This window comes from Varroa destructor, unplaced genomic scaffold (assembly GCF_002443255.2).
Source record: "Varroa destructor unplaced genomic scaffold, Vdes_3.0 BEIS01000005.1, whole genome shotgun sequence".
In the NCBI taxonomy this organism is placed as follows: Eukaryota; Metazoa; Arthropoda; class Arachnida; order Mesostigmata; family Varroidae; genus Varroa; species Varroa destructor.
Window position 1 is genome coordinate 38,767,018 of NW_019211458.1, and position 10,653 is coordinate 38,777,670.

General features: G+C 45.5%; 1 protein-coding gene across 6 annotated transcripts in view; it reads left to right on the forward strand.

Moving 5' to 3' along the window:
* The window catches only part of Su(Tpl) (Suppressor of Triplolethal), a 73,023-nt gene extending 64,090 nt beyond the window's left edge, over nt 1–8,933 (forward strand). For all 6 annotated transcript variants that reach the window (XM_022806999.2, XM_086989546.1, XM_022807000.2 and 3 more), the window contains 5 exons: nt 4,412–5,073; nt 5,236–5,475; nt 5,803–6,367; nt 6,632–6,856; nt 7,148–8,933. In XM_022806999.2, the coding sequence (XP_022662734.1) occupies nt 4,412–5,073; nt 5,236–5,475; nt 5,803–6,367; nt 6,632–6,856; nt 7,148–7,294 (1,839 nt within the window). In that variant the 3' untranslated portion in view covers nt 7,295–8,933. The remainder of the gene's footprint in view (nt 1–4,411; nt 5,074–5,235; nt 5,476–5,802; nt 6,368–6,631; nt 6,857–7,147) is intronic.
* Nucleotides 8,934–10,653: the final 1,720 nt, after the last annotated feature.

Below are 10,653 nucleotides of genomic sequence, written 5' to 3' on the forward strand. Positions count from 1 at the left end.
AGGAGCTGTATGCCATCGCTATGGGACTCCTTTCTTGCATTTTGTTTAATTTTCCAGCCGTGTAGAATGTGCTAGCATGTTCTTGGTACCGGGAGCCTTACTGTGCGGGCTTGTGCTTACTCAAGATATTTCAATGCACCGTTTATAAGACTAGTCTTGCTATCTGGTTTGAAAGCAGCGTCAATACAATACGAATACAAACTTATTTGCTGTCGAAAAACAAGATCTTGCTACTGTAATCTAATAGGGACCATAACGGCATTAACGACGAACGAAAAACCCGCAATACTACCTGATCACTTATATCACTGTAAAAGTCCGCGGAATTACCTCAGCATAGCTATGGAACATATTTGACGATGCACCACTTTTCCATATGGCTCTACTAGTTCTCTACTTTGATTCAATGTAGAGTTTATGCAGAGATGCATACGCCGTACATTGACGACTGAATCCTGTATTCAAACGTTACAAGTGATGATAGGCTCACCTGAAGACCTAACTGCAGATACGGATGCAGTCATTATCAACGGTTGATAAGATAATAACAGACACCTATAGAAATTCGCACAAGTCGTTACTCCACACAATTCCGTGGTCGCCTCATTTGTGGCGGCGGTGGCGGTGGCGTCGCAGGCCCGTTACAGCGCTGACGCTGGCGACGTCGATGGCCGTGTGGTCTACACTATTACGCTTGTATCTTGAATGATGCTGATGACAACAGCGGCGATAACTAACATAGTAGATGTAGAAGGGCCTTGACTTCTCCACGCCTTACGGCGCCTACTTTTGGTTACTGTAAATCTGGGTTAGCGGCGTTCCTTAGTTGGTGAGGGTTTGGGCCATGATGTGTGTGTATGTAGATTAGTGGTTGGCGTGTGCGCACTTACCGGAGGGTTTCCATTGCTACCATATATACCACAGTTATTAGTACCACTACTAGTGCAGCTGGCGTTGTAAAATCGTTTACTAGTCACTGAAGGACGCAGCGCCGAGGAGTGGATTGATGCTACCACTGCTGCTGTTGTCGATATCATTATGGTTTCTTTTTTAACCGATTGCCGACGGTAGAAGTGTCAGAACAGCAGCGTTTGTCCTAAAGGTCGTAATAATTGTAGAAGTAATAGCAGTGCCACTGCTGATGACGGTACCAGCGGCAACAGCGTCGTAATGCCAAGACGTGAATGTGACGCTTAGACCTAAGCCGGATGAACCGTTTTCCAATATCGGCTTTTATCGGGCAGCGGTTGCGGGGAGCTTCGTATGGATGCTATAGATCGGCAAACGACACTTGAACGGCTTCGGCTGTGTTCGCTGTCAGTCGGCTTAATAATCAATAGTTCAATGTCTACGACTGGATATTCGGGCGTAAAAGGTGTGGTCAGTATTGGCCACCTAAAGCCATAACTCTCTATTTTATTACGTAAGATTTTTCCTATGCTATTCCACACTGGACGAAACGTGAAAATCCATTTTTTCATTGGTATAAGACTTCCATCCAATAATAGATCGGGTGATTTTATTTTCGATGGTACCGAAGGCCAGTCGGTGGGGCAAAACTGCTGCGCTAGGTAAGCCTGAAATAGATCAATAACATTTTGAGCAAGATGGTTGGTAATAGCGATGCGATGAGCGACGGTTGTTGCCTCTAGCTCCTCGTTCGTCCCTGTTCGTTCCATCGAATACCTAATGCTTTGCGGCCTATGCCAGCTTTTTCCATAACGGTGACAATGCAAGCGATCCACAGAACAAAGTGTTTTGTTGCTGATGATCATGTGGACACATCATCGTTTCGCAGTGATCGCAGCCTTGTTTCGCGACCGTCCGTCCCCTACCGTCTGCTACGCGAAGACAACGACGAGACTGAACAGCTGGTATTGCCGTTCCGGCCGTCCAAGTGGTCATCAAGACGGATGTCGTGGCAAAGAAACTAAAAAAAATGTATGAAGCATTGCCGCGTGCAGCTTAGCATCGGCTGAGCCAAATGTCATGAGCCAGCTAAAGTGTGAACGCACGAGTCCAGCTTGTGCCAACCAAACGAGAAAATGGCCAAAAACTAACTATTCACCCCCGGAAGCTATGCAGAGTACATGTCAAGTTGTCCAATCAATTCAGAGAGCCTGCAATGCGCGACGGTGGGTAATATAGCGGCGATCGCGTCTGCAGCAGCAGAAGCAGGCGGGAGTCGTTTTCATCGTCAACTGTGACGTTATAGCATACTCCAGCATAACGTCAACGGCAATATCAGTCGTCGCAGAAAGTGTTGCTTTGATTCAAGGGGTAAACACTCTGGCTGGAAGAGCAAATGGAAAAGATTTCCTAGAGGCGCTAACTAATGGATGTTTGCAGGCAGAGACAGATGCAGAAACAGAGCCATTACGGTACCCGGTAACGCCCTGATGAACTTACGTTATCAAACTCGGTTTTCTGCTAATATTTTCGTGGATTTTAGGTTATTGCAGTGGCAAAAAAGGTTGCGTTGGGGTTAGGTGGGCCTTTAAAATGCCCAACTAGCTCCAGTGACCTTTTTAGCTATCGTCCCTAAAACAGAACGCTCGCGTATTGTGACCAGCGCAGTGTCTGAATTTCGACCTATGACGATGACGGGTATGACTTTCAACAAATTGCATCGTACCGTATGCAGCGTGCGCGTATCAAGTAAAACGGGAGCTGCCGAACCTAACGGAAAATGCTCGTTTCAATCCTCTGGAAGCATTGTACCTATAATTGTAGCATTTGGACTATTTCGAAAAATGGCACATGTCGACGATGATTGCATGCGGACTATCGTACGTGTAAATGACTTTCTATATTTGACGCGACGTTTTGTTACAGCTGTAGCCAGTCGGGTAAATAATATCACCATAATGTATTCAGTCACACCGAATGATCATGAGAGTGTTCCTTGTTATTGTAACGTTAAAGATATTCGCTGCAACTCAATGCGGATACATCTTTTACTACACACGTTAACTGGGTAGCCTGTTGAACAACAGATAAATTGTCGTTTGCCAGCCTTCGTATTTTCTATGTCGTCCGCACCTATTTCCAAATATAGGGATAGTGGCCTGTTACAGCAGAAGAACCTAGGTGAAACCGTTGTTAACTCGAATTTACATAAGTGGGGTGTTATCCAAAAACGTAGATGTTGGAATCATTGAACTCTAGTTCGACACGAGTCCGTCAGTCATTGACACGTTCGCTCGATTTCCCGTTTCGAATATCTAGTACATTTGAGCCAATCAGTCAACCACACGTTATAATTGTTTAAGCGATGTTATCAGGAAAGTAACATGTAGGCGCAATCGTACTAAGAGGACGGAACGCACGACAAGCCTGCCCTTCCGATTTGTTAGCGTGGGTCTATAGCATTCTTCTAAGCTTAAGGCGGATCAGTAAAAAAGCTAGAAACTAGTTAGCAGTGGCTTTCTGTGGAGTAGAATGGTCACAACTAAAGAGATAGATATTCAGTTCGGTGGGGAAAAGTAGCCTTGCGTTTTTGTCTATATTATCGCTCTACCGTACGATAAGATTAATCGAACTAACACTTCGTGTGCGTATGTTCAAGCTACTGTCGCTGTTGTTACCCCCAGCCAGACTACTCGGCTGCTATGGTGGCGTTTCATTGGGCATCTAGCTGCGTACCAAATCTATAGAATACATACAACATTTCGTTGATTTATTCGCTCGTGTATCTTCCCTGGGCCGATGCTCGCCCACAACTTCCAGTAACGACATTGGCAACAAACGACAAACCAGTCAATAACGTCAGCTGAACAGCAGCAGCAGCAGCAGTGGTGCGACTTTACCGCCTCTGTCAGCGTAGAACGACCGTCATAATGGAATTTCACATAGTGACCCACTAGCATTGCAATTTTTTTTGTCCGCTCCATCGGCCGGGCCTCGGTCGTCGATGTAAGCTGCCTGCTTTACCCATTGTATTTTGCTATCTGCAGAGATTAGCATCGCTTAATCGTCCTGTATTGAATTGGTATGCATTTAGATAGACGTATTAAGGAAGAGGTCAGGGTATCTTCGAGCGAGATAGTATGGGGAAGCAGGACAACCGCGTTGTATGTGTATTAGCTTACTGTTATGCGAGAATAACTGTTTATCAGACACATTGCTACATAAGCATGAGTCACTTAGTCACTTCCAAGCATAAACACATTGGAAAGATGTTTCAGAAGTATGTGAAATATGGCCACTTTACATGCTGTTATTAAATGTGACATAAAGGAAGGGCATATGCAGCGGAAACGAATGATCCGCTTTTGCGTTCCGTGCAATATTGTGCCAGATTAATATGCTATCCCAGCTATCTATCTTATGTATGTGTATATTCTGTTTAATTCTTCTACATAACGGATGACTACGATGAACGTTTCGAATCTTCCTGTGCCTCTTGCAGACGATACACATTCCCAACCTACGACAGGATTCCACGCGGAGCTTCGGCTTCAATGTCTCGTCGCTGGACAAAGATGCCTCTTTACAGCAGGGGTCGTTCGACTGCATCCGACAGACGCCTGGTGGGGCTGGTCCGGGTCGAGGGGAGCTGGACAAGCTCGGCGCCCTCGTTCACAAGATGCAGATCGCCGCCAACGAGGATTCGTATGAAAAAACTCGCGAGCGCATGGCTACCGCCGAACAAGTAGCCAAAAAGAACTGCGCCAAGGTCATCAAGATCACCGAAAAAAACGTGGGCCGCAAAGTCAAACTAAAAAGGCCGCCGGGTTCGGTGATGCCGCCAGCACCGCCAACGTCCCCTCCCTTTCGGACGGCGCCAGGCCGTAACAGCCTCGCGCCTTCAGCTCGTCAAACGGATAGGCTGGATTCAAGTTCGCTTTCAGGAGGCTCCGCTTCGCGTCTTGAACGACCCGAACAACGACTTGAGCGACTAGTCGAAGGCTCGATGCCAACTCTGCCCGTCACCAGTGGCCAAACGTCCCTTGAGCGCCAAACTCCAGCGCTTGTTAGTTCATCCAATAGTAACGTCTCCATGAGCAGCAAAAACCACAGCCCTGCTCAAGCCAACAAAGCTAACCGTTTCAGCAATGACATCATGAAGAGGTACGTAACCTATCGTCAATTAGTACTGTCGAAGCTTTCAGTGACCATGAATATTTGTCACTTGGCAGTACTATCAACTCGTTCGAAACGAAACGCTTGTAATTCGCCAATGGAAAATATTCCAATATGTGATAATGACCCGCGGCTAATTTGGTATTTCAGGTCTTACCGGGAACGTCTCATTCATATGTTAGCTGTCAGACCACTGAAGAAGCCCGAGATCTTAGCGCGGTTGATTAAGGAAGGCGTAAAGGAGTCGGAAAAGAAGGGTATGACGGCTTTGCTATCCCAGATAACCACACTCAAGGATTCTACATTTCATCTTATTCGCGCCGCCTGGCAGGAGGTACACGAAGACGACTGGCCATTTTATACCGCAGAAGAGAGGCTGTCAGTCAAAAAGTACGTAGACCTAGGACGCCGCTTCAAGTTTTTACCCGCTCCGTTGTAACATGAAATTACTTGCTGAATTTTACGCTGCATGACATAGTTTGGCTTGAACTATTTCACAAAACTTTGCACACTTTAGACTTGCCCGCGTGTGGTCTTCCTTTTTCACATATAACAATGTGTCTTTATAGCGAGCATCAATAACGCTGATGTGCAGGAAACGTTATAGTTTGAAAGCTTTTTCCGGCGGCTTGTAGTAGTTCGATACGAACGCGGTCCTTTTACCACAGTCGACTCTCCGATCACTGGTATGTTGTTATTGTTACATATTTTCCATAGAAACCGTGCAAGTATGGAACGCGAGGATAGCCTCCCACGGCACTCGTCGACACTTCGTGTTTCTCCACTTTTGTCGGGACCGATGACTCCTTCTAATCCTTCGTCGGTTGTTAGCTCCGACTCCGGAGTGCATTCAAATCATTCTCCATCAAGTCACTCGGAAGAAGCTACCACTCCAAATCACCCGCACGGTGGCGCTGCGCCCGGCTACACGAACGCCACGTCACAGCGGGATCGCGAAATAGATCGGGAACGACGAGAACACCGCGAAAGGGAACGGGACTTTGAGCGACGTGAACGTGATAGGGAGCAGCGGGAAAGGGACTCATTAAAACGTGTTTCACCGTCGACGGCATCGTTCAGCGACTCCGGTGCGGGAGTTGATTCAAAGCGAATGCGGCTCAACAACGCCTACGGAGGCAGTGGTAGTCAATCGAAGAAATCACCGCCAATCTCACCGCCTCTAGCGCCGCCGTCCTCGAGGAGCGCACCGTGGGTTACCATGGGCTCAACGGGTTCCAGCTATTGCCAATCTAGCCCAGAATGTGTATCACCAAGCTCCCAGGTTGGTTTTGGCTTTTGTTGCTTGCTTTCGACTTTGTGGTGATCTTGCTCTATTACGGAATCGTCGTTTTTTTTAATGATAGATTCGAGCGGCACCGTAATGCCGCTGAATGAAGAGGTTCGTAAACTGCTTACAACCATTTTTTTTTATTTGAAAAAGCATTCTCATACACCTTTCGAAGTATTTACTACATTAAGCGATAATGTAGAGAATAAGCGTAACACCATTTCTTTACTATGGGGATGGCGGTGGCGGCGAAAACAGGACTACAAGTCTACTGGTAGCTCTCCATCGGGCGACGTGCCGGAGTACGTGGCACGTTACGTCGAAATTACAAACCAGGAGCAGCGGTTCCGTTACAAGTGTGACTTTGCAGCTGAATATCCTCGATACCGACAACTCCACCAGTTGTTGGATCAGGTGTCTCACAAGTTCGTGGAACTTGAGAGCACCCTCCGCAAGTGCAACTATGGATCCGAGGACTTCAGGGTAAGTTTTGTATTAGCGAGAAAGGATTCTCATGCGATTGCTAGTCACTGTAACAGAAAAACCCATTAGATAATTGCGTGTCACTTTTTAATCACATTTGTGTATTTATTAATTCAAAACAATCATTTGGTAGCAACCTAATACGATGTAACATTCACGATACGTACGGCTGTATGTTACAATAGAGTGACAGTGGTGCCAAACGACAGTTTGAAACTACACTAACACTATGTATTTTCTGTTGTTTCTTTTTGATCGCTCGCTCCGATTTTTCTTGGGTGTGAATTTCAGCGAGTCGCAAACGAGATTATGGCGGAATACCGGAAAAGCAAAAACGACCAAGAGTACCAAAATGCCAAGAAAAATTTCCAGTACCTCCACGATAAACTGGGCCATATTAAGCAACTTGTGGCCGATTTCGACCGCGTGCATTCGTAGCAGCCTCCCACCTAGAACTAAGTCATCTCTAAACGCAACTACAACCATAACTGAAATGAATACATCTATAGCTCTACGTTAGCTATCGAATCATATCGAGTCGAATGCCCAGGTCTGTCGGTGACGATCGTCGGTTGACCCATAGAAACAGCCTCCGTCAGTAGCAACCCATCGAGAGCAGAAGTTTGATTGTGTCTTAATTGTGCAACCCCTTTGATCTGGCGAGAAGTTTGTATCTGTTCGAAATAAACAAATGCACGGTCGCTGACGCAAGTTCATGCCTTCGTGCATACGTTTGGTGGCAAATCTTGTGATGACGTGTAGTGATCGATTACGCGCCGGAAAGAAGGGAAGGAAAAGCAGAAAATAAAAAAAATTGCCTAAATATTGCCGACGACGGAGAAGGAATGCGCTTGACAATGAGGACGCTGACGGTGAAGATGAAGTCGGAATGAATTCCCAGCTGCTACATGCTGGATGTCATCTTTTGATGATTATGGTTATAATGATTTTGGTTACTAGGACGATTACGCTAACGGGATTGGAGTAAAGACAGATCACAGCTGTTACCGCCTCCATATCTCAATTGCAACCAACACTGATTCGAGAAGAAGCCACCCTCTGACCGATTGAACTACGTGTATACATAAATGTTGATGATTGTGATGCCGATAATGCTGATGACACAGAAATAGAAAGTGCGCGAGAAACAAAATAGATGAATAATTACTACTCGTATTTGGCGTGCACGGACGTCGGCCTCAAACCGCGCCAATCCGTCTCCATAGGGAAAATGAACATCAAGCAGAGTTAGCAGAAGGCAGCGGTTCTGCAGCTTAACAACAACAACAACAACAACAACAACAGGAGTCGCAGAGACCCTTATGTCAGTGAACCACATTAACCTTGATGAGGATTACGATAGATTTTGTTAATGATTATGCTTGTAATGATGATGTTGATGACTGAGAAGCTCTCTTTACATAAACAATACATAATATCAACTTCAAAAATACACACAGATAAACGTGAGACAGCAAGAGTGAGAGAATAGCAGAGAGAGAAAGAGGGAGAACGAGAGAGAGAACAACAATGAACGAAGAATGTAGATAAAACTACTATCTACCGTCGTGCTCTAACGGGATGCCTTTACGGCCGACAAAACTCGGAAAACTACACCTAACGACAGAGCAGACCGGGAAAATCTGCCGACTCACAATTTGGAGCTTAGAGATTCTAACAACAACAACAACAACAACGACAATCTGCAATCACGACATCAGTGGAGACGAGGAACTGCAAACAAGACCGGCAAGCCAGGACCCACAAACCGGGCATCAAGTGAACGCAATTTGTAAAGATCGCCCACAAAAATGTTCGATAACTCTATAGAACTAATTCTACTGGTACCGTTTGGGAAGAAGGTGTTACCATTGTCTACTTCATTGTTGAACATGTATTCCTTAGAATTACAGCTGATAGCATGGACCGCTACCCAGTGGATTTTTGGGGTCTCGTCGAAAGAAACAAACAACACTGTTTTGATCACACTTTGATCGTATATATTAAATTAATTCATTCAGTAATTAATCTAAAAATGTCATAAACAATAGCTTCAACAAGAATTGTATTACTGTTATGAGTTTTTCTGTTTATTTACGGCCTTTTTGTCCTCTTGGTCTTACCCCTTCTTTATGGCGTTGTTAACTCGTCCGCTTTCTGAATCCGTCAAAATTCTCATGACTAATAGATGTTATCGGTTCTGGATAAACGTTCACTAAGCCAAAAGCGAGCAGTTCCGCTCCTTTTGCGCGTAGTGCCAAAACTACTTGATCTTTTTGAGAAAAGCCAATCCCAAGCGAAAGATCGTCGTCCTTTTCGGATTTCACCCGCTTCCGGTATAAGCATATGAGATATCGGAATGAGCCTATCTAATGGGCAATCGTAGCGGGTAAATTCAAATGACAACGTGAAGTACATACGGTAGGACAGATCACAGCACTCGAAGTTATACATCAGTCACAACGTACAAACATAATAAATCGGTAAGAGACAAGTCCATCTACATACAAAAAAGTGCTTTCTGAGATTCCGTCATCTTTTTGTGAATGCTGGGAAGAAAGCAAATCGAAGAAAGGAACAGTAGACTACGCTGGTCCTGGTCGTTTGAAAGCCTCAACAGGAGACACTTGAAGCTGTTGTGTACAGTGTGGCATATGCTCGCCAAATCGCTGGGTGACTAGCCGCCGCCGCCGCCGCCGGCGCCCTGAAAGACGTGAATTCTGTAGTCGCGACAAAATCATGCGACATAGTTATTGCACTTGGGAATGGATTAGTTGCAGAGTTCCAGAATTAAAATGGAATCGAGGGAGAAACAGCTGTCACGTGCCATTCAACAATAGGAAAAGCACCGCTTCGCAGAAACCACCTGCTGTAATACGGCCGACATAAAATATCTATCTAAGGCCAATAAAAACAATTAGTAATCTCTATCGGTGAAGGATGCCGTTTTGCTAATTAATACTCGATCATTGGGTGGTAGTCACAGAGAAACTACGAATTTCCTACAACGACGCTCAGGCATGGTAGAAGTTTGAAGCTATTTCACCCAGTATCGTTACCATGGCTATTGCTGAGTAGATTCGTATTGACAAAGTCAGCTCTGGCCGCAACATCCGAATATTGAACGGTGCGATGGATAAGTGCCGGTGTTACCGTTTCGATCTGACGGCAGTGTTCGTGCTTTCAGTTAAATCGTCTGGTCGTAGTAAGCTTAACGTCAACTCCTGAGCTCCAGACGTTTTATTAGGTGCGTACGCGTCCGCTCTTTTTCTCGCCATTCCAATCTCGCTCTTTCTGTGTCGTTCGGACGTGTTGTCGTTGACGCGGGTGTGAAAAACAGAAAAGGTCAGAAACTTCATTCCATAAGTCGGGGGGAGGTATTCCATAAGGGGGGGGGGGGTACAAAGTGTTCGCGTTGAAGTGTTCACCAACCTTCACGAACATCACACCATGGCACTGTTTCTGCCGAAATCGACCGTCCTTGTGAAGAGTAATGGGGCTGTCTGGCCTATTAGCAGCTTCTCCGGCGGCGAAGTTCTGTCCGAAAGTAGTCTAGCCACTAATGGCGATGCCAATGAGAGGAACACTGAGAAGAGTAGCTGTGGATTTGTGTAATATTAACTCTGTATAATTACTTTTACCGTAGAGATGAAATAAAGGGGAAAAGAGACAAGTAACCACAAAGAGCTCTAATATTATAGAGGAGAATTAGGTGACGATGATCAAGTGCTTCTGCTGCTGGCAATTACGACAACAGCGCATGACAGAAGCAGATAGGTGATTGTATATATGTATAT